This window comes from Piliocolobus tephrosceles, chromosome 17 (assembly GCF_002776525.5).
Source record: "Piliocolobus tephrosceles isolate RC106 chromosome 17, ASM277652v3, whole genome shotgun sequence".
NCBI classification, from domain to species: Eukaryota; Metazoa; Chordata; class Mammalia; order Primates; family Cercopithecidae; genus Piliocolobus; species Piliocolobus tephrosceles.
In genome coordinates this window covers 7,707,181-7,731,578 of record NC_045450.1, presented here as the reverse complement: position 1 = coordinate 7,731,578, position 24,398 = coordinate 7,707,181, and the positions used below count along the sequence as shown (strand labels likewise).

General features: G+C 42.9%; 1 protein-coding gene across 11 annotated transcripts in view; it reads right to left on the bottom strand.

Moving 5' to 3' along the window:
- LOC111551668 (RNA binding protein fox-1 homolog 1) overlaps nt 1-24,398 on the bottom strand; it is a 1,700,664-nt gene that overhangs the window by 49,425 nt on the left and 1,626,841 nt on the right. For all 11 annotated transcript variants that reach the window (XM_026446850.2, XM_023225717.2, XM_023225712.2 and 8 more), the window contains one exon: nt 10,092-10,224. In XM_026446850.2, coding sequence (XP_026302635.1) covers nt 10,092-10,224 — 133 coding nt within the window. The remainder of the gene's footprint in view (nt 1-10,091; nt 10,225-24,398) is intronic.

The following is a 24,398-nucleotide window of genomic DNA, read 5'->3' as shown; positions in this document are numbered from 1 at the left end:
TAAATTATATCTAGATGAAACAAAGTCCCACACCTTGATTGAACAAGTCCAATCTGATAGCAGCTCTCTGACTGCCACCCATATAGTGACCATCCCAGAAAGAGACTTCAGAGGGCTGGGGACAGGGGTTAGGGAATGATTCTCCAAAGCTTTTTGGTATACTTTGAGTAAAAAAAACAAAGAAGCTCTTAGCTACGTGGTTGTGAGAAACTAATTTATACTTCCTAAGCATGAAAATGAGTTTAACAAGAATCATATGTAGCCTTCACAGGTTTCTGTAAGAATCACAAGGCATCTTGCATATGAAACTGTTTCTAAACGCTTATTTTTTAAAGGGTCGTAGTGATTTACAATCTTCCCCAATACCTTCCCATGATGTTTCTAGATGACTTATGATTCTGGCAAAGGACCGATGAGCCCCACCATTGAATGAGGCTGAGGTTCTAATAGAAACACAACTTTAATACCAAAGGCTTGCAGCAGATTTCAGTAGCAGAGTGGACCCACATGTAAGCAAAGCATATTGAGCCAAGGGAAGGCATTTTACAACACACACACACACACAGCACTGACACACACACACGCGGCTGTGACACTGGTTTGCTGGAGAACACTAGTGTGCTTCTTAGAGTATTTTGGAGTCAACTGACTAAGCTCCAAGTACCATTGTCCTTAAAAATGTGGCAGGGATTTCACACGCTAAGGAGGTTGGTAGAAATAGCTTTCAGCTGTTGTTCATATTTGATCCTGGAGGGCTACAGTTCACAAAAGCACTTGTGAAGTGGCATAAAGCCCCAATCCAAGGTGCTGACGTGTGCAGCATCCTGAGCTATGCTTTGAATTCTTTTTCAACATTTCCAACACAAAGGACAGAATGTCGGTTCGGGGGTCCGAAGGCAGAAGTCACCCTCTGCCAACAGGACTTGGAACAGGTCTGATGAAAGAGGTGAGCCACAAATATTTAGTTTGGGTCCCAAACCACAGAACGGATCACTTAGCCGTATCAAAACAGCTCCATCCCGTTCTTTCATGCTGCCATGCCCTTGCACGTGCAATGCCTTGTGGTGGCAATGCCATTTATTCCAGTATCCTCATCCAAAAGCAGTGAGATGACCATTCAAGAGCCAAGTTAGATGGGAAGCACAGGGGCATCTGAGTCAAACTGCAGCGTCCTCAATCAATAGCTCAGTACCTTCGGATACATCACGTGAGATATCTGAACCTCACTTACTCATCTGTTAAAAAGGGAAAATAAGTAAGTGCCTACCTCAAGGGAGGGTTTCATAAGATAATGCTTGCAAAGGGATCGGCGGCATCATCCTTAACACTGTAGCTCTAACAGGGTCACCATGTCTGAGACCCAGTGCCCACCTGCAGCTGGGTGACTTTTCCCACTATGAACGCCAGCATCATTTTTCAGATTCTTAGTCACTCGTCAATTTCTGCCTCACATCAAAGGTATGTGTGCATGTGACTCATGGCACCTTAAAAGCTACACCCAGTGGCTTCACTAACATTCTATCTCAATTCCTGACACATTGCTTGTTACCTAGAAGATGTACAATAACTTGGTAAATAGGGCTCAAATTTTAGAGGGAAGGGTGGGCATGATAAGGTGTCAGAAGGAGATTGAGTCATTGCTTTATCAACTGGAGGTAGAATTCAATAATAGGTCAGGAGGAGTCTCAGGTTTGTCTGATTTGGCTATTCAGTATCGATGACTGTTGTCAATGGAGGAGAAATATGATTAACAGACTCGAACCTGAATTAGGAGAGCAGGGCAAGAGACTAGACAGAAAGCAGTCTAGAAGTAAACAACATATTTTTCACCAAATACGAAATATATACCTTTAAATATGGGAAATAATGACTTCTAAAGATCTCAATAGTACAACCTCATCTGTCTCTGATCTTCTGTAAATGAAAAAAATAACTGAGTCCAGTCCTTCCAACAGGGCACATGGCACGGGTATGGGCCAAGAGTGGGGTGGATTCTATGATGTGGCTGAGGCTGAGCTCTAGCCAAGAAACTGATCCCTTCTTTCATTAAGACAAGTTGTTACGCACCATGGCCAGTTTTGTGCCTCCATGTCGAGCCTGTTTGTACCAACATTGCCCAGAGGTGAGGCAAGAACATGCCGTGATGTTTGCTCTTAGGAGTCTCTGCTCAGTAGGGTAACCTGATCGCCATGCTTTGTCCTCCGCCGTGGGCTATGGAAAGTTACTTGGGGGGACACTGACATCCCACATTGATGAGACATTGAACCAAAGAAGAACTGGTCCTAGCTTTCTCATTGTGAAAAAGCTCAAACTGCATACGTACTATTTCTCTATTATTGAAAAGTTTTCTGTACCCCAACTACTATGCCAAGGCATAGAGACTGAAGAAGTAAGCCCCCCTCAGTAAACCTGCTCTCCCAGAGTGTACAGGGAGTGGGACACACAGTCACAAATTATGCACAAAACTGTGGAATCACAGCTGGGATAGAGGCTGCAGGAGGGAGCAACAGAGGTTCCCTGAATATGGAATGGAAGGAGGCAGGGCCAGCAGCAGAGATGAGAGAGGCTGACCAAATGGCATAGAAACCTCAAAGCCTTGGCTCAGTAGAGAGGAGGGAAAGAGCTGTCAAGGCAAAAGTGGCGGGGCACAGGTACTGCTAAGGCAAGACCCATGGTTGGAAGACCATGGCCTGGCTTCTTGGAGTGCTAGGGGGAAAGGTATAATGTCCAGCATTAGGGTCTAAATATGGTGGCTTCACAGCGAATAGATGATTGTACCTGCCATTATAAACCTCATCATGAAGGGATTACTTGTTTTCAAAGTACACATGTATTGGAGAGAAACGGAAAGGACAAGTGATCTATCTTTAGGATAGCTCTAAAAAATGTGGAACCAATATAGTCATCCTCACTGGCAACGTGAAATAAAGCCATGTAATGGGAAGCCAATTTTACCTAAAACAGTTTTTCTCCCTAATAGTAACAGCACGAGCACCATTACTCCCACTACTCACATTTGTAGAACACTTACCATGGATCAGTCCCTACTCTAGATAGTCTGTGCTCATAATCCCACTCAGTCCTCAGAACACCGCTATGAGATGGATAAAATGATCATCGCCTCTTTAGACATGTAGAAAGAAACTGAAAGATAGCTGGGTATTGACTGAACTGGGATGTGGGCCCAGGGAGTCTGGCTCCACAGCACAAACTCTTAAGTACCATGGCAGGCAGTGGTGGTCAAACTTGAATGTGTATCAGAATCACCTGGAGGACTTTTGAAACACAGATGGCTGGGCCCCATGCCCAGCCAACAGGTTCTGATTCAATAGATGTGGATGACAGCATCTAAGAGCTTATATTTCTAACAAATTAACAGATGGTGCTGATGCTACTGGTCCAAGGAAAATGAGAATCATTGCTCTATGCAACACCATCCTCCAAGTGTTATTTTACTTTATATGTGAGACAAAACTGAAGGTCAGCCTCCTAGGTCATATTCTAATGGAGGAGCTGTTTACAGGAAAGCTCTTACCACAAAGCCTCAACTAGTTTCCAAAAATGTATCCAAATAATTTTTAAAGCCTCATCAAACAGCTGCACTTAACATATAAGATATGTAGGGAAAGAGGCACAGGGATCCATGTCTATGGTGCAGCTATAGATAAACTAACCACAGAACAGTTAGAAGGGAGTTACCATCGTGCACTAAACAGGGGCAGTCCTATTTCAATGCAGAGATGGTACGTCTAGCCATGCAAAGGTACTTGTATTGCTTGTCAATCACATCGGGACTCAATATGCTTTTGCAAGGACATGCAAATGCACATCTCATTTTCTTAGAAAAGTAATAGCAGTAGTTAAATATTTGAATGAATGCAAGCAGGGAGTGATTGTACTCTAGAAAATTAGTTTACTTTAAAAAATACATAAAATGCCCAAACCATACAATCTACCTGTGTAATATAATATATACCAGCCACAAGTATATTCTCATAGAAAAGGCTGTTCACAATTGTTCTACCCTGAGGCCCCTTCCCACTAGAAAATAAACTTTCTAATGTGTTCAAATACCACTGTGTTTTTAATGGATATCAGGGGCTATCAGAAACTCACTGGCATTTGTATAGAATTGTGGGTGTGTGGTGTGTTTGTACACATTTTCCTAGAGAATTTTTAATCAGATTATTAAAAGGCATCGGTGAAAATGCCTTTTTCACATTCTCTCCTCCAAAAAAAGACTTGAAAGACCACTGATTCATGATGTCTACAAATTCACTCTAATAAGAGGCTGTTTGGGTTACACTTTAAAACTAGCAAATAAGAAATCACATTTTATAAAAATCATTCTGCAAAGGAAGCTTGTCCAACCCTCAGTCCATAGGCTGCATATGGCCCCAACACAAATTCATTAACTTTCTTAAAACATTATGAGATTTTTTTTTTTTTGGCTCATCAGCTGTAGTTAGTGTATGTGTATTTTTTGTGTGATCCAAGTCAATTCATTCAGTGTGTTCCAGGGAAGCCAAAAGATTGGACGGCCTTGTGTGTAAAGTATTCTGAGAATGGGTAATGATGACTTTTGTTCCTAGGATTTATGTTAAATGAGTAAAGTTCCTAAGCATCAGATAATACAGGTTGGGGACTTAGATATTTATAAGATAAAACCCAGAGATCATGGCTGATGTATACACAGAAAGATGTGCCTATGATCCCAGAGACTGTCGTCAGAGGCTTTTTTAGGACTTAACCTGAAAACATTTCCAAAAGGTCAATTTGTTCTTTCACCGGCCAGCTTTAAGTTTTGTCCTGGGATACTCCCTTAGCTTTCCTATACCCCAAATAGTATAGAGTCTTCTCAAAATACTTCTCAAGGTAACTCTGGGACGTTTACACAGATGTATGACAATTATCTGAGAAAGGGCAGAAAATCTTGCTCAGAGATACGTAGAGAACCAAAACCAAAAGCGTACAGCAGACACTAGATGCTTAGGCTTAGAATAGTAATAAAAACACGGCCAGGGGGTGGTGGCGCATACCTGTAATCCCAGCACTTTGGGAGGCTGAGGTGGGCAGATCACTTGAGGTTAGGAGTTTGAGACCAGCCTGGCCAATACGGTGAAACCCTGTCTCTACTAAAAATACAAAAAATTAGCCGGGTGTGGTGGCATGTGCCTGTAATCCCAGTTACTTGGGAGGCTGAAGACAGGAGAATTGCTTGAACCCAGGAGGAGAAGGTTGCAGTGAGCCAAGATTGTACCACTGCATTTCAACATGGGTGACAGAGCAAGACTCCATCTCAAAAATAACACATGTGATGCTCCATTAAAGCACCCCATTGTACTGCCTTGAAATATGCACAGTACATAACAGGTGCTCATGGAATTCCTCTTCGATAGGGAGGGGATTGGGGTTTAGCTGTTGTTCTCTAACATCAGAGATTACTAAGTCTATAGGGTTTGTCTCCAATGTCTCCACTTGCCATCTTGATGCATAGATAATCAGCTTGTGAGCTCCCTGAACAGCAATTACCTGATGGGTAATTCCTCCCAAATGTGAATCATAGGATGCTAGACTGGGCATTGTGGCTTCTCAAGCAAATTGACTCCAGGATCAAAGGCAAGGAGAAATAAGGAAAACTTGACTCTGCTCTATGACTGTTCCCTACTCAATATTGTATTTGCAATCTATATATTCCATAAGCAGTGGAAATGCCTCAACCATTTCTTGAAGGAAACAGGTCTGTGAAATTGCATGTGCACCCTAGCAAAGATAAGTAATGCATAGAAGGAGACATGGGGTCTTCTTCTGTACTCAACCACAAGCAAAAGGGGATGTTGAGAAAGAAGACTATAGGTGGTTAATAAAGTTGCTAAGTTCATCAACCTGGAGAACTGCAGGCACACTTCACTGAATGCCTGTCACAGGATGGACCAAGTTGTCACCTTATATGAATTTTCCTACTTCACCCTCTATCAACTCTATAGGGACAGATACATCCCCACTCTCTCTTATGGAAACTCTATAGACGTTAAGTAAGCTATACAAGCCAGTATGGGTAGAATATTCGTGCCCAGTCTTATGCACCTTAAATCCAGTGTCTTCCTAGGACTGTAAAATTCCATAGACTATGTAGACCTATGTAGACATGACTTTCTAACTCTTCACTCAGTCTCATTCAGTTGATGTTGGCATTTGGGACTCAGTTGGGAGTCGGTTGGTTTGGTATAGGGTTTTCCACCTGTAACTATGATCCCACCATGGTCCACAACTGTCCCTACCCCTGGAGGAATCATCATGTGTTAATGTCCCAAGAGGTTTCTATTTAGGCATGTGAGACAAAAGAGAACAGGGCCTCTTCATTACCTGTGGTCTTCAGCTGCATGGAAGGGCTTCAGAAAATATCAAGACACGGAAGGAAAAAATATCAAGACATGGAAGGAAAAGGCAAATCAAGAAAAGGAAATGGATGAATGTCTGGGCATGGTGGCTCATACCTATAATCCTAGCACTTTGGGAGGTCCAGGTGGGCAGATCCCCTGAGGTCAGGAGTTCAAGACCAGCCTGGCCAACATGGCGAAACCCCATCTCTATTAAAAATACAAAAATTGGCCAGGTGTGGTGGCGGGCACCTGTAATCCCAGCTACTTAGGAGGCTGAGGTTGGAGAATGGCTTGAACCCAGGAGTTAGAGGTTGCTGTGAGTCGAGATCACGCCATTGCACTCAAGCCTGGGTGACAGAGTGAGACTCTGTCTCAATTTTTTTTTTTTAAAGGAAATGGGTGAATGTAGGGCATCCTTAGGGACTCTACTCGTGTGACTATCTTTGTTGGATACCTCCAAGGGTCACCCAAGCTTCCAAAAGGGTAGCCATGGAGATTCTAAAGGATACTTTTGTCAATCTCCCAGGAAGAAGATTGAAGTCATGCATGGACCTACGATACAGTTTTGACTGGTATTTTAGTAACAATATAGATTCATATTGGATACCTCAGGAAGAACAGATTTAGGTTGGCAGATATGCCTTCAATTGGTGACAGTGGAAACAATAAATTCTTAAATGCAGTTTGTTAGGTGATATCTTAGAAAAGATGGAGATTGCTTGGGGGTGTGGGTGGGGGAGGGGTCACAGGATAAGATTTCACTGTGGCAATTTAGGAAATGTTTGGACTTACATGTATCCCCTATTTTTTCTTTTAGGATGCCTTCTGTAAACACCCAAGCTAGACTAAGGACCTTGCCCTGGTATTCACACAATACCCTCTTGCATCACTTACCAGGTTTATTGAAATTGTTGGCTTGTATGTCACCCCCTGCCCCAACCAGAAGAAATACCTCTCAAGGTGCCATTTGTCTCTTTAGCACACAACAGTGCCCTGAAGCACAATAGGTGTCAGTCATAGGGCCATAGGGTGAGCTGAACTGGGCTGGGGTAAAGACATCAGTCAAATCTAGAAGTTTTCCTCCAAAGGATTTTAGAGACAAAAGGCTACAAAAAATGCGCTCTCTGGACCACGTGAATCCTGATGATGCTATGTCCTGAAAACAAGTATTTCCAACCTCTTTGCTACCTGCTTTCACTGAACACAAGATAGGGGTCCTTACTCTGTCAGCCAACTCCTGCGCTGTGTCCCACTCTGCTCTCTTCCTTTCCAAGAGAAACCATTCCCCTGCCATCTCCTGCAGCCTAATCCATTTATTCCAGAGGAAAAGGAAACCTTTAAGATGTTGGGCTCAAAGATTTTCATTCCGTGCCAATTCACTCTTGGCAGTTTGTAATCCAGTGAAACACCCAGGCAACCAGATGAATTTCCTTCTTTTTGACCAGTACCTTGCTCTAATAGATTATTGTACACATGAATGCTTGCAACCCCAGTCCTGCTGGGGCTTCTACTTCTTTGTTGAGAATTTGATCTTCCTTCCAAATACGGCTTTAGAATTCTAGCCATACTATTATCAGCAAGGAGGCACAATCCACCATTATAACCAAACTCATCACAGATATTGCTGGAATATTAAAATTAATTTTCATCCCAAGTAGTTACAAACACATCGTTTCATCATTTGGAAATGGTTGTGTCTCTCCCTGGTGAACATGACATTAATTAGTTATGCATGGCTATTCCCAGCAAAGAGCACGTTCATTATAAGTTAGCTAATTTTGATTTTACAGCAGGTGTGTTATTCTGAGATGTTTATAAATTGTTCGTGTGAGGATAAGCCATATAATTTTCCTTTATTTCTTTTGCTGTTTAATATAGTAGTGAGATACTGATGGTAGATACACCAAAACACTTCAATTGCCATGTACTGAGAACAATTTTCAAACGAATGTAGTATAACTGTGCAATTTTGCATTTATAACTTATGAATCTTGCTTTAGTAATTACATGAGCCCAAAGGTAACTTCAGATTTTCTTTTTCCTTCGTAACTCATTACATGACCTTGGGAATAACCTTGATTTTTGCATTTCTGGATCCATAAAATGGGCTCAATGCTGTGATACCAGAGATTAAAAATTACACTATCAAAAATTCCTTCAGTGTATGGTCACATAAAAGGCTTAAGACATGCAAATATATTTGACAGGTGCTAGGGAGAATTTACAGCGAAATCATTCTTGTTTGTTACTATTCACCATGTTTTCACTTACAATATGTGTATATATAGAGAACTCTTGTCCAAGAAGCTCAAAGTTGACCCAATTCTAATGACTACACAAGAAATTTGATGGACATTGTCTTACTACTTTTCCTTAATTTTCCCTTCCCTGATGGTTTTACCTAGTCTTTTTTTTTTTTTTACTATTTATTTTATTGAGTTTATTTTTGAAACATTTCAAAAAATGCTCTGGTGTGGAATGAATACGTAATGAAAAAGTGTTTCCTTTTGTCATGAGTATAATAGATGATCTAGGCTAATACAGATTTTCTGAAAGGTTTACAAGCAACAGAGTCATAAAAAGGGCATTTAACCCTTTTCACACAGTCTTAAATGCAGCCATATTTTCTTCTACACACCAGAAAGCCAGTCACTGGCCAGGGAAGGCACATGCCAGACTCTTTTCGGGACTGCAGAATTTAACATAGAGCAGGGTTTCCCAGCTGCAGCATGACTGACTTTGAGCCTGATAATTCTTTCTTGTTGGGGACTGTCAAACAACATCCCTAGATTCTACCCAACAGAGGACATAGCATCTCTCCATTCCTGCTGTGACAACCAAAAATGTCTCTAGACCTTGCAAATGTCCCTTGGTCTAGGGCCACTGCCTTGGAGGCATCCCTCTCTCCCAGACTGCAGAAGGTGCAAGAATATTCGAGCACGATCCCTAAAAAAGAGGGACAGACGGACTAGCATTTCAAGACTGCCACCCAACACGCCAGTACCATTCTTTTTTTTCTTTTACTGAGCATTCACACCATTCCTTGATATTCGCCTGGCAATATCAAAGTCCATGCACAGGAGGACCAAACTGGCAATGGGAAACCAATTTGCATTGTCCTCACAGAGGGAGAAAAGAAGGCAAATGCCATTTTGGAAAATGCAACTGCAACGCATCTTAACTCCAATTTCGTTAATTCTTGTATGTTTGCATGTGACTCAACACCTAATTTTCTCTTTGCAGGCAAAGGTTAGAGAACCTTGAAGCTCAAGATAACCCTGGGGAGGGGAGCAAGCCTACCCCAGTGATTTTTATGTATGAAAACCTCACGTCTGTCTGTGGAGGAATTCAAGGGGCAAATGTGGTCCAACCTCCTTAATAACCAGATGTTTGCAATCATCAGAAATACACCTTTGAGTGTAACCATTTCTCTGTTCTCCAGCATTCAGTCTCAAAGAGAATTTACATAACAACATGTGACGTGTAGAGTGCTTAAAGGCACCAACCATGACAGGACAAATTACACTCATTTTTCAATACTCTTAGCAAGGTGCTCCACTGCAGGTGCGCGCCGGGCTGCATGCTGGGGGCAGTTCTGGGGGTGGCGGAGCGGGGAATCAAGACCATCATGCACTCACAAACAATTCCATGCCTCTGGGGAGGCAGGGCTGGAGCAGGGAGGCCCGCCCAGGAGGCTGCCCCACTTACCCGCCATAGGCCGGGATCGGGGGCGGGGGCGCCGCAGCCCTGAAGGTGTTGTACACGGTGCGGCCGCGGCCTCGCAGGTGCGCCCCTCGGTAGGCGGCCGCGGCGGTGGCTGCTGGATACGGGAAGCCTGGCACTGCGGGGCAAGAGGGGAGAGAGAGAGAGAGCGAGCACAGGCTGTCAGATGGACACCCTGCTGTGGAGGGAACCATCCCGGGAACCCTTGTCCCTGCACAGGGTTTCAGCCGGACCCCCGCCCGTTTCCCAGAGTCAGGAGGTTAAAAAGCAGAAAGCAGCACAGTGACGGTTGGACTCCAGAGAGGATGGGTAGTTAACACAGTAGGCCCTTTTCCCAGGAGAATATGGTGACTGACAAACATTTGCAAAGAATTCTAAATAACGGGAGAAAAACTCACGGCATCAGTATTTAATTAATGAATGTATTTGAGACAGGGACTGGCTCGGTCACCCAGGCTGGAGTGCAGTGGTGTGATCACGGCTCACTGTACCCTCCACCTCTAGGGCTCAAGTGATGCTCCTACCTCAGCCTCCCAAATAGCTGGGACCATAGACAGCCAGGTGTGGTAGCATGCTCCTAATTTTTCAATGTTTTGTAGAGATGGGGGTCTCCCTAAGTTGCTCCGGCCAGTTTTGAAATCCTGGGTTCAAGCAGTCCTGTCTCTACCTCCCAAAGTGCTTGGGATTACATGGACCAAACATAGCCAACCCACACACAGTTTTAAAAGGGCAGATTGCAGGATGTGTGATGTCTTAACCATCACATATACCTATGTATGTATGTACAGATGTATTTGCATGCAAAATACACATGTGACTATGCATGTATACATGTGTATGAGTGTATATATACATATATGTACATATGCTGATATGAACATATTTGTATACACATGTACACATTTTTCCACATGCTAGTAATCTCTGGTGCCAAACTACATGAGTGTTTTTTATTCATAGCTTTCCCCATCCTGTTTTTCCAGTTTCCTTTATGTATAGATAGCATCTGTTAAAACTTCTAATTGAAGTATTCCCACTGACACATGTATGTGGCATGGGTACACAAACCACACACGCCATGAGAAACAGCTTATTACCAACATCGCACAAGCCTGCTCAACTCTTGTGCAGCATTTAAAGACAAAGGCAACCACCATGACTATAAATATGGGAGAAGACTGGGACCCCGAATCTTAAGAGAATGTGTGGGGCTGGGCATGGTGGCTCAGGCCTGAAATCCCAGCACTTTTGGAGGCTGAGACAAGTGGATCATGAGGTCAGGAGTTCGAGACCAGCCTGGCCAATATGGTGAAACCTCCATCTCTACTAAAAATACAAAAATTGGCCAGATGTGGTGGTACATGCCTATAATTCCAGCTACTTGGGAGGCTGAGGCAGGAGAATTGCTTAAACCTGGGAGGTGCAGGTTGCAGTGAGCTGAGATGGCACCACTGCATTGCAGCCTGGGTGACAGAGCAAGACTCTGTCTCAGATAAGAAGAGTGTGGGCAGGAATATCTTCCCTTGGGTAGAATTCTCCGAGCAGGATGAGGAGGCGAGGAGGAGTTAGGAAGGGGAATTAAGCCTGATGATTACCCCAGACCCTGATAACTAATGCTGTTTCCTCTATCTGGGATGCCCTTCCTCCCATCTCATGCAAATACTAACTCATCACGGCCCGTGAGGCCGGGAAACCACTTTTGCCTTTAACTTCAGTTGGCTTCTCTGACCCTCCCAGTGCTCTAACCGTTCTAACCACACTTGTCCCATCTCACTAAGCAGCAGGCTGTGTTTCCCAAACTGTGCACGGAGGATGTCTGATGATTACCCCAGACCCGGGATAATCAATGCTGTTTCCTCTACCTGGGATACCCTTCTTCCCATCCCATGCAAATCCTAACTCACCAGTGCCTATACAGCCAGCAAACCACTTTTGCCTTCAAGCTCAGTTCGCTTCTCTAACCCTTCCAGTGTTGTCGCCATACTGACGACGCTTGTCCCATCTCGCTAAGCAGCAGGCAGTGGTTCCCAAACTGTGTCCATGGAGAATGTTTTTTCTAAATTAATGCATTTGGGAAGTCCTGTCCCAGGAGAGCCACAGTAAATGCTCAGAAAGGCGTGCACCATGAAGGAAGCACTCTTAGTTAACCCAGCACAACCAAACTCCTTTTCCAGGCTTTCTGCAGAAAAGCAAACCTCTCACTGGGCAGGGGTTGTAGTTCATTTCATGTTAAAGTTGTCTCCACCCTCTATCCAAACTGCCAAGAAGAGCTTCTCCCCTTCCCACCATCAGCTTCAGGAGTAGAAGCGGTCCACCTTACGTCTCCCATTATTCAGAGTCCTTTCCACGCACACTGACGCATGGACCCAGGTGAGGGTTGCAGAAGGAGCAAAAAGGCAAAAGAATTGGAAGGAAAAAAATGTGCGTGAGAAGCCTCACTGGAGGCCCCGGCTACTACCGAGGAGGTTGGACTGGCTGGCCATGCAGTGTGCACTTAGAACTCCAAGAATTATACCTACGCCTATAGATAGGATATGTTTGTACCTACATGGTGGGCGAAGGGAGTGGGTGGGGTTCTCCACAGAAGTCATTCTGAATTACTCTTGTAAGGACCCAAATAAAACCCCTGAACCAGACCAAAGCGAAGACCAACAGGCTATTTATTATCTGAAATTCTGTGTCCTCTTAAAGGTACAACAGCTGTCCTGTTCTATGGATTCTACCACATCTTTCACAATGCGGGTGAAATACGAGGATTATAGGATCCAGAATGATTCTATTTGTATCTGAGAAGACCATAAAGGTTATTTTTAACTTTTTTATTCTTGCTAAAGACAGATTATGCCATTTTATTTAAGCTTTATTTTGCCAACTCCTAGCACCTGAGTTTCCTGGATCGCATGGCAACTGGTATGCTTGAAACTGCAGAGAGGTTGGGGGGTCTTAATGGGGAACGCGAGTAAATCCTAATATCATAAAAGCCCAGAAGTAATGAGAGATGAGACACTTGCTTCAGGCCTGGGGAGAAAATGAGCGGGAGTGGCTTTGACTCCAAATCTGTCTTTTGCCACAGTTCAACTATTAAGTTTTCAGAGGAACACCCTGGATTTTGAAATAAAGAAAATGAAGAATTCACAATCTGGCAGAGCAGCTGGCTGCCTGTGTGAGGAAACACGGTAATTATGCTGACCCATTCATTATCACTGGCTATGGAGCCGAATGAGCCAGACAAGCTCCCTCTCAGCCACAAGCAGGTTTTACAATAATTCTTGGAGGATTTAGATGTTGAGATATAACATGAAACAGAAGCTTGGCAAGAGAGAGAGGGGAGCACGTGCTGTTAAGAGCATGGAGCCAGGATTCCATTTTGTACCCTCTTTGTTACAGGGAGAAATTGGATTTCCTGATGCAGGATATTTACAAGTCTTCCTAGGAGGTTCTTTGGGCTCCTACAAGCAGGCACATTAGGGGACTTCTTATTTTGTGAAGGGAACACAGGAAGGGACTGCAAATCAATTCCTCACTTAAATAGTGCCTTCCTGAAAGGCCAAGTACCCTTGGTAAAACAAAAGGGTTCCACAGGTCATGCTTTGGGCCAGAGGCTTCACAGAGAAAGGGCTGGAGAATTCAAGTGTACTCGGTGGATGGTATTTTCAGTGGTGTCTTTCTTGTTAATATAGGGCTGGCCAAGGGGCCCTTTGGTGAAATCTCTAGTTAGGCAATGTGATCGATGAGCATTTTTCTTTCTTACATTCCTTCCTTCCTTATACTTGTTCCTTTTTTTTATTCCTTATTTTCTCCTCCCCTCCCTCTTTTCTTCCTTTTGTCTTCCCTCCTTCCTGTCCTTCCCCCCTCCTCCTCCTCTTCCTTTTTCCCCTCCCTCTTTCTTCCTCTCCTCTCCATTTCTTAATTCCTGCCTTCATTACAATCCTTCCTTTCACTCTTTTTTTGGAATTTTTTTCTAAAGAGGGCTGCCCTGTTCCTCCCCTGGTTCTTGTAAAAATCATTAGCTTGGATCAGAAATGAAGGAGGACTCTCACTGGTGCGTGCATGCAAGCTGCGTTAAGGGTGGTGATCTCCATTTGTTCTGCTCATTGAGGAGGATGAGTAATTGGCACCAAGCAGGTATCAGATACCTAATACTGTGCCTGGACACCCTGTCGGTGGCTAACCAATGTCTGTCTTCCTTCTGGGAGAGTACAGCCACCACCTCTTCACTGTCCGCCTTCCATAACACTGTCCTTTGTACAAACTGACCTGCCCAGAATTTGCAGATAAACAGCATGCAAGCAACACAACTGTCAGAGGCGTTCGAACCAGAGCGACTCCATCTTAAGTGGGGGCTAGGAAAAAGGCCAGGACCTGCTGGACTGCATTTCCAGAAAGTTAGGTATTCCTGGCCTCTAGATGTTTACGGTCAAGGAAACAGATTGATAATGTTTACTAAACAGGCCCAAACTTGGAAGTGTCCTGATATCCTGATATCTTGAGAACAGAAAAGCATTCCTAACTTTGCTTTAAAGATAACATCGATTCTTGAAAAATATAGTAATTAAGAAAATGAATCCTTTATCACAAACCCTTGTTGCAGAGCACATTTCCCCATGATCTTATTTTCTTGTCCTGTATAAACAAGTATCATCCCTAGGGGTGGAAGTGCTCCTCTTCTTACTTTTGGGAACACCCTACTGTCTATGGAGTAGCTGTACTTTGCCCATTTTACTTTGTTTATAAACTTGCTTTCGCTTTGCACTGTGGACTCGCCCTGAATTGTTTTTTGCACGAGATCCATGAACCCTCTCTTTGGGTCTGGATAGGAACCCCTTTCCTGTAATACAACTGAAATTTAGTTGCAATCCCTAGAAAGATAATTTCCATTTCTACCCTTCTACATGTTTCACTGCCTTTGAAAAAGCAACCAGATTTTGAATGAGTATGATTTCAATCAAGCAACGGGAGGCTGCTTGGACCAAGTCTGTTGCACTTGGAATTATCAGAGCCTTCAATTCATTTAAATTCTCCTCGATGGCAGCACACTATCGGGATTTGAAATTGTTTCTTGTTCAGGGGGGAAAGCAGGACTCCAGTTTTGGCCCCAGACAGGTAACACCTATTAAAAGGTCTTCATCATGTCTCTCCTTCCATATAGCTCCAGACAACGCTGCCTGAAAACCCAGCAACAACAGTCCCTGAATCAAATAATTGTGTGCAATCAAGAACCACAGAAAATAACAATCTTGATAATGCCAAACTCATCTGACTTGCAGCTATGCCTTCTGTGTTTCTTCCCATCTTTATTAGAAGATTTTTTCCTGGCCAGGCGCAGTGGCTTACGCCTGTAATCCCAACCTGATTACATCTGTAATCCCTTTTGGGAAGCCGAGGTGGGCAGATCATGAGTTCAAGAGATCGAGACCATCCTGGCTAACATGATGAAACCCTGTCTCTACCAAAAATACAAAAATGAGTTGGGTGTGGTGATGCGCACCTGTAGTCCCAGCTACCTGGGAGGCTGAGACAGGAGAATCGCTTGAACCCAGGAGATGGAGGGTGCAGTGAGCAGAGATCGTGCCACTGAACTCCAGCCTGGGTTACAGAACAAGACTCAGCCTCAAAAATTTTTTCTTTCCCTTTATGGTTGGTTTAGGGACAGCATGGCTTTCTTTGCATGCCACTAACACAAATAATCCCTTTCGAGGGCAAAATACACACATGCACACACACAACTGTTTGTCACACTTCCTTTACAAAACCCAGCACAGCATGGAAGAATAGATGCTTTTCTTACTTGCCTACAGGTGTGGTCTGCAGGATTCTGGAACATGGTGAAATGTATATTTGAGATAATTACCTGGACATATGATTCAGATACAAATTAAATAAGACTAAAACTGTTTTTCGACCACATAGAGAACCTCTTACATGCTTACTTTGAGGTATGGCACTTAGATTTTGAGTGAGAGTTATGTCATCTATCCCAGTTTAGATGTCTGGATCCAGACACGCCAAATACCATAGTTTAGAGGCCTAGATCCAGTAAATGGGCAATGAATGAATATTTAATAAAGCCAATGCAAAATGCCCAGTGGAAACTCACAATGTTCTCTCCATTTCTAGAATATGAAATAAAATGTTTAAATCAATGTTAAAAGTCAAACATTGCCCTATTCAATGTTTGTAAATGCCTCTTTGTCTTTTCTCCATAACTTTGTTTTTTTAAATTAACAGCCAACTATGGTCATTTCTAAACCCCACCACTGGAAGTTTGATTTTTTTTTCCTAGTTCAACTTGAAGTTAACTCACATGTAAGCAGACCATCAATAAGGAACAGTAGAAAGGAAGCAGGTTGATTTGTGGATATAGTAAATATCCTTGGTTTTTGGCATGAGGGAGACAAGAAAACCCATAGGTTCATTGTAATGAAGAGATTCCTTCTGAAGCCTTATCCAACATGAATCAAAGAGAAAAATCTGGTATCACTGCAACACAAATTGGATGCAGCTCATAAGCTAAAAATGATTTTCTCTCCAAACAGGGCAAGAGCTTTCGAAGAAAATACCAATTGAGCATCCTGTTGACACATCAGCATTTCCAGCTCACCCACTCTCACCCTTCAGCTAGATTTATATACAGAGCATATTTTGAGGGAGGTTACTGGAGTAACCATCTCATTTCTTGGGAATAAGAAGTTCTGTCCCATGGAACTCGATGAAATGGAAGCTTTAGGGATGCAACAAGAGGCACCCTGTGGTGGTGCTCAAGTATCACGGCAAATCAACATTTTAAAACGGAAGATGTGTGGGTGTATCCACCAGCCAAATGGGCCATTTACTAAAGTGTCAGCTGCTAACTGCCGTCTCCCCCTCAAGAACAAAGCCCCCACCTCCCACGTCCAATGAGCCCTGCACTCAGTGTATTTACAGTGATGACTGTCTTCTCTTCCTCTCTTTTACGAACATGGTGCTTACCTTCGAAAATAAACACAAATGAGATCATCTCCCCAGCCAGGAAATCCCAAGAGGAGAAACACAAAACCAGTGGAAAATACTTGAGGGTTATAAACTGCATATTAAAGTTTTAGAGCTCTGGGAGAGATGGAAGAGTAGCAGATGCAAAACCCGACAGGGGGGTGGATTCTGCATCAAAGCCATAAAAATATACAACCGCTTTAATGGGCAATTATTCTTTGCATTTGTGCGCTGCTTTGAATTTGCATGAGATTGCCAGATGCCCTGGAAAAGGTGGGCATCTGAATGGATGAGGGGAGCTCTCTTTGTCCCGCTCCTCGTCTCCCTTTCTCCGTAATGACACATTTCCCCACCCTGGAAGGTTTTAAGACGGAGAGAAATTCATGCAAATTTGGGGTGAAATTGTTCTGTGGGTAATTTATGGTAGGAAATACACAATTTTGGGGGTACAGATGCGCTTTCAACAGCAGGTTGATGGTTCTGCAGGATTCCCCTTGGGGGAACTCCCATTCCATGTGCTGGACCATAAATTAAGAAGTGGCGTAATAGGTAACATACTGAGGTGAAATAAACCACCACCCATAGCTCATAGAGCAGCAATTTCAGAGGCAGGCCATCGTGCAATGAACATCACAATGAAGAGTCAAAAAACCTGATTTTTTTCCAAATGGCAAAATATGTTTTCTCCCTTTTCAGAACGAATCTCAAGGTACATCAAATTGGTTTATAACACAGGACTTACACGCAACTAGGTCACTCTCTTTAAATGGCCTTAAATGAAAATTTTAACATGATGGAGCCTATTAAGTTCTGGCTCCAAACAAAAATGGAAAGGCTTTTCATTTAAAAAAAAAAATCCAGTAATTTCAGAGATTAGCAAAAAAAAAAAAGGGGGGGGGGGGGGGTAGGGGAGAAAGGTTCTATCCTTTCACTCACTAATAAAAAGACCAAAATGGCCACTTAATTTGTTGAATCTCCAGTTCTCATATCCACATACATTTATCCCTGAAACACACATTTGGGAATGACCCTTGTTTCAGTATGAAATGCATGTTGATACTAAACACTGCTGTTTAGAAGTGAATAAATCTACATTTTGGACAAACAGTTTCTTCTAGGACATCCTCATTTGAAATGCATTGAATAGGAAAACAAAAATTTCTAATTAATGTACAAGTCTAATCACCATTCTCCACATGGAAGAGTAATTTTTCACTGTTCATTTGCTTGGTTTAATCTCAACACTGACATTACAGAAACGCAATGTCCTATAAATCTCCGCTCATTTGTTTCTTTAATATTCATATTCCATTGAACTGCAGCTGCTTGTTGCTTCAGTCTATTACAACATGCAAAAGTGTCGATAAAAATATTATGAAAGGCAAGATGTGTTTCTTCCTGGCTGCGCGTGCCATTTATTTGGGGAAAGACAATAAATGACGCGTGGATTGTCCCTCGGCCTGCTGCTTGGTGGGTGATTAGTGATTAATTACCTTGCAGCAAATTGACATGGCACGAGGAAATTGACACAGCCCTGATTAATTAACTTTTTATGGGCGGTAGTTACTCACAAAACACTGCGCACCATAATTGAATCTCTTTACATAACGTCATGGTACAAAAGTTTTAGTCAAATCCAAATTAGCCAGAAGTTTCTAGGCTGTTACAGGTCTGATTGGGATGTGTTGAAGGAATTTGCAAGAATGTGAACTTGGAGAGAGATGCACATTTTTGAAAGTGGGGAAGAATAGATGGTGACAATGTAATGGCCTGATTGTCCAAGTTGAATGTATTGATCTAAATCTCGACTTCAGGCTAGACTTCGGGAATAAGACTGTAAGAGGCTAAAATGTCTTTTTCCTCCAGCCTCACTTGGCTGCATTTCAGTGGCTTTTGCAGATTCTCTCTTTTGTCCAGTCTTGAGCAGTGAACTGGACTCCCAAATTTAGTTCTCAGTTCCAACATCGCTCCCTCCAAAGGCTTTACCTCTTCGTCTAATCTCACATCTCCTGACCCCTACAACTGTTACCAGTTACCATCATATTACCCTGTTGTGTTTTTGCTTCTCGTTAGTTTATCACCTGACTTGATTTCAACTTCCATATACATCTCTAGGGATGTCCTGAGGACTCTGTGTTGGTACTTTCTGTGTCTCCAACACCTAGAAGATGACTGAGTACAAGGTGATCATTGATACGTGTATTGACTACAGTGTATGATGAACTCAGAATACCATAGTCCTTCAGCTACAAAAGAAAATGGGTGGCAATCCTCAAATGGGTAAGAGTTGCTAAGGAGCTGCCTGTGAGGGATGCATATTCCCAGAGAAACTATGGGTTGGCGATGGAGTTAGTGATAAGGGATCCTGGCCCGCCCTTGTCTAAAAACCCAGGCGGTGATAAACCAGAGTAATGCAACCAACGATGTGATTGCAATTGGCAAAATTCCAACCTGAGGCTCCGTTATCAGGTGGAGAAAAATTCAATTGCATGATAACAGCTAGGATTTACTAGCATTTGCTAATTGCTAGACCTGGAGAGTAACCCACTAATGTCTCACAAAACCATATAAACCATGATTGTTGCTATCTTCACTTTCCTGGGGGTGCAGATGGAGCTACAGAGCAGCTCAGATACTCACCCAGGGATTTTGAACCAAGGCAGCCTGACACCACAGAGCCTGTGATCTTATCCATTATGCAACATAAAGGCAACCCCAGTCAGCCTCCAGGAAAAGCTTTCTACTTTTACTCTCTCTCTGCTTCTCAGAGCCTCTCAGTTTAGATTCCCTCCTATTGCCTGTACAAGCTGCTACATTGTCTCCCTATATCCATACCACATCTGAGACAGAGCCAGCCCCAATTTGACTGGGTTACTTTGCACGGGAATCTGTTGACAGTCTCCCAGAGATCTCAATATGCTTCTTGTTGGGGGATGGGGGAGACATCGGAGGGTCTGTGTGTGTGTGCCTGCCATTTTTTCTGTTAGATACTTATGTTCTGAGATTTCGAGACACCTAGAAAGGCACTGTTCCTTTTCTGCTAATTCGATGCCGGTCGTAGGGATCACCACTGATTTATGTTCCTGATCAGAGTTCAAAGGCAAGCTGTTTCCCTTTGCCACTAGGGTTTACCTCCACATCTTGATGTGGGGGGCAGGTGGTGTTCAACCCAAAAATATTGGGAATGCAGATTCTGTAGACATAGCAGGTTTGCACTAGTACAGTGTGCATAAAGGTGCAGTTGAACAGAAACCTGATTACTGTCACAATAATTAGGTCCTTATGACGAAATTCAACTAGAAAGTTTTAATTTGGAAGATTGGAATGAGTAACTCATTTCAAAGCCTTGGAATATCTGCATAAGAAACCTTCATAACATTTTGGGCTATTGCACGTTTTTCTATATATAATTGCTTTTTTAATATGTTATCATATATCACCTTACAACTTGGGTTTTTGAAATAAGTCTCCTTTTTGTTAAAATAAAAAAAAGTCATCTAGGAAAATAACATCACATGCAATGAGCCCACCAGGATTTAACTCTGAGCAATGAGTCCCGTGTTCCCAAAGGAGAAAAGTTCTCTAACTGAACAAATTAAAAAAGCAACAGCAAAAGACACACCATTCGCGCCCATGAATATTCTTTGATCACGTAAGGTCTTTGTGTCTCTGAGCGAAGGCAGTAGACTTGGTGTTAACTGCCACGCTGTTCCTGCTTATCTCGCAAAGTTAGTGGTTGTATCTTTCCTCACAGGTTAAAATGGCTGGATTAATCCAACATACGAGTAGCAAATGTCAAGGCTGCCAAATGTGTGGTGATACGCTTTTACTGTGCAGAAGAGGTATTTGTGATTTGCCTACTCACAGGTATTGACAATCTCCCCCCAGGCAGGATTTTTGTAACATTACATTCGGCAAAACGAGAATGAGTCTCAATCTTGGAGTGTTTGACTTGGCAGAACCGCAAAAGGCATTTGCGAAAGTGCTTTGTGTCCTTTGAAGAAGACAAAGCCCTGAAGAGCTGAGATTTATTTTAATCTGGACGAAGCAATTCGTCATCATCTATTAGTTTAACAAAATCTGTACTGATAACCATGTTGTCGTTTCCCAGGAAACAAAAGAAAAAAACAACCAAAAAAAAAAAAAAAAACCCAAATAACTTACATAATTACTTTATCCAGTGCATATACATACTAAAGGTTCAACTGTTAAGTCATTCATGTTCTAACAGCTGGTTGAAACAGCAAGCTCATTGAATTGCCTCTCCAGGTAGGAAACAGGGCAAGTGAAATAAATTAGCTTCCTTATGCTGGGCTGGATTTCCCATGGTTCTCTTGGGCTGATGCAGTTCCTGCACATGAAGCCTTCAGAGATGGTTGATGGTGGCTCACAGGGATGGGTACACGACTCACATGTATTGTTCATTTCACTCCCAGCCATTGCTGTGGGGATAGCTAATCTGTCTGTCAGTGCTGAGGCCATCTGCTTTTGAGCATCAGCTTTCAGACTTTAAAAAAAAGTACTTGATCCTTGGATCAATGCCCAAAGCCAACCTGGAGGACAGGTACTGTCTGAGCCTAGGGATCATCTGCCTGATGTCTGAGCCAGAGCCTCCAAAACACCCATACAGAACAGACTGAGGAAGGTACCATTCAGGAATGGTCCACCAATCCAGTCACTGGACCAATGTAAACTACCCAAAACAGCTTCTTTGTTGAACTTTATTTTCTTGAGACACGGTCTCACTCTGTTGCCCAGCCTAGAGTGCAGTGGCATGGTTATGGCTCACTGCAATCTCAAATTCTTGGGCTCAAGTCATCCTCCCACCTCAGCCCCTCCAGTAGCTAGGACTATAAAAGTATACCATCACATCTGGTTTGGTGGACTTTAAAAAATCCTGGAGAAGGTGGTTTCTGAGCCAGAAAGAGTAGCATTTGAGGAGCCGTAATGCCTCAAGCAGCCTTAAGGGACTCTGCAAAGCAATCTCATTTAGTGCTCATAGGTAGGTAGTCATGGCTAATTTAAAAGGCGAGAAGACTTGGCCAAGGTCACAGCACTAGTCTACCATGACAGTTTACTCCCAGACTTTCCTGAATTCAGCTCTTTTCACTAAATCACGCTGTAGCTCAAGAAAAATGTTGTAAAACCACTAGTGGGAATTAGGACTTGCCAGAAAAAAAGGAAAACAATCTTCTGGAAATGTTTGAGATTCCTGTAGCAAATATGAAGGGTAGGAATAATAGATAACCATAGATAGTCGTGCCTTTGCTGTTTGCTTTCGTATGAAAAGCAATTAAGCATCAAGAGCCTATGTTGCATACAAACAAAACTCAAGGAGATAAACCTAAAACGTGGTGTGGTGTTTGGTTCTGAAACTGCATGTCCTTAACAATGCTCCCAAGTTCTCCAGTAGGGATAAATAGCTTTTGGCATGACAGTTCTTTTATATAAAAACATGACTTAAGAAAATGGTGTTTGAAGCATGTGCTTACATTACTGGGTTCATATGAACTACACCAGGCTCTTTTTCCCTTCGATGAGAGGCAACCTGAGCTGCTCATGGTCTTTGCGCTGAGTAGCAGATTTATTTTGGAAGAGAAATAAGGCAAGGGAAAAAGCAGCCACCTCTATGGTTGGACACGTTTCTATCCAAGAAGGCTGGTATTTGATGAAAGAATGATTGCTCCAGCTCTTGAATTATATGAGTGCCCTTGGATTCAGCCTCTCTCTTCCTAAGCTGTTCATTCCCAGCTCTGTAGACCCAGAGAGGGCTTGGCTCAACTTACAAAGCTAGGACCCTTGGGAATGTGCACCTGCTCCATTGCATCAGAGTGTCCGCCTTTACATTCCAAGAACCAAGAAAGATCTTGCCATTGGCCCCTACAACTTACCTGCTCAGAGCTCTGAATGTAAAATGAATCTTTTTTTTTCTTTTTAATTTTAAATCCACATTAGTTTGGGGAAGCAAATAAAGGGCAGATAAGTGCTTAAAAAAAAGTCTCAAAATAAGCCTCTCAAACTATTGGAGGATTTCTCTTGCCTCTGATGAGGCTGGATGAGGGTGAGTTTTGTCAAGGAGTTAAATGCAGGAGCTGCACCAGCCAGTTGATCCTCTTAAGAAAATGTGAGCATTAAAAACACTTCTTGTCAATGCTATCACACAACTTGGGTTTCCAGGGAATTCCCCCAGAACAATTGCCTCGCTGCCTTTCCGAAACATCTCATCTCGGCCTTGTTCTCTGGCTGTGTATGCACTGGAATCCCAGGGCAACATAGTTTATTGTTTTAATATCTGTCTGACACAAAGCAAACGCATCCTCTAGTGACTCCTTATCTGTCATATGTATTTCTGTGAAAGAAATATCAAGACAAATAAGATGTTTGGGGGCACACCACGGGATGGTAGTTTTTGCAATTGGCGGCCTTTTGCTGAAGCAAGACACCCATCTGAAAAAGATGAAAGCTGCCATTCTGCATTGAGATTAATAACTAAAGCAACGACAGAGAGCTGCATAGCAGCTGCCTAGAATGTGGCTGCCTCTTTGCAGAACTTTCCCTTTAAACAACTGGGGGGTGAGAGGTTCAACTGGTGGCTTTAATTTTTTCTTGGAAATGGTTAAAAAAGGACAAACAACAAAGTGGGTTATGATTATTACTCAGCCAAAGAAACAACACATGGATGAAGAAAGTTGTGGGGGGACGGGAGCGGGTAGTGGTTGCAGGGACTAAAAATACAAACGAACCTATTCGGAGGACTGTGATCCAGGTGGAATAACTCCGTTAAGATCAAAATTAGGAAAAGCCTCTTAGAAATGATCTGTTAATCAAATGTGCTGGGTCATGGGAAAAGCTGAGCAGATGGAGAAAAGCAGAGATGGTGCTTCAGTGATGGAGAAAGAATGATTTCTGGAGTTTACCATTGGTGGGTGGGTGGTAGTTGGATAATTTTGCAATGCTGTGGGCAACCATTTGTTCATCAAGTAGATATGTGCTATGAGTGAGGTGGCAGGAAGAGCATGGCACCTAGTAGGTGTCTCAAAACGCCTCAATCCATGGGGTTGGTGAAGCAAATAGGATCTCAGTAGCAAAGGGCATCTGTCTGCAGTGTTGAATAATGGTGAAAATGAGGACATTTAATTCACCTACTGAGAGGCACCCCAATGGCAGTGCTAACACTGGTTGTCTCCTGTTGGGTGTTACCTCCCAAATGTCCCTAGGAGCACTGCGTTTGAAATTCAGAAACTTCAACATTATATTTGTCTATTATGTGTCTCCGGCAAGAATATACGTATAATAAAAGCCAACTTGAGAGTATCTTCATAG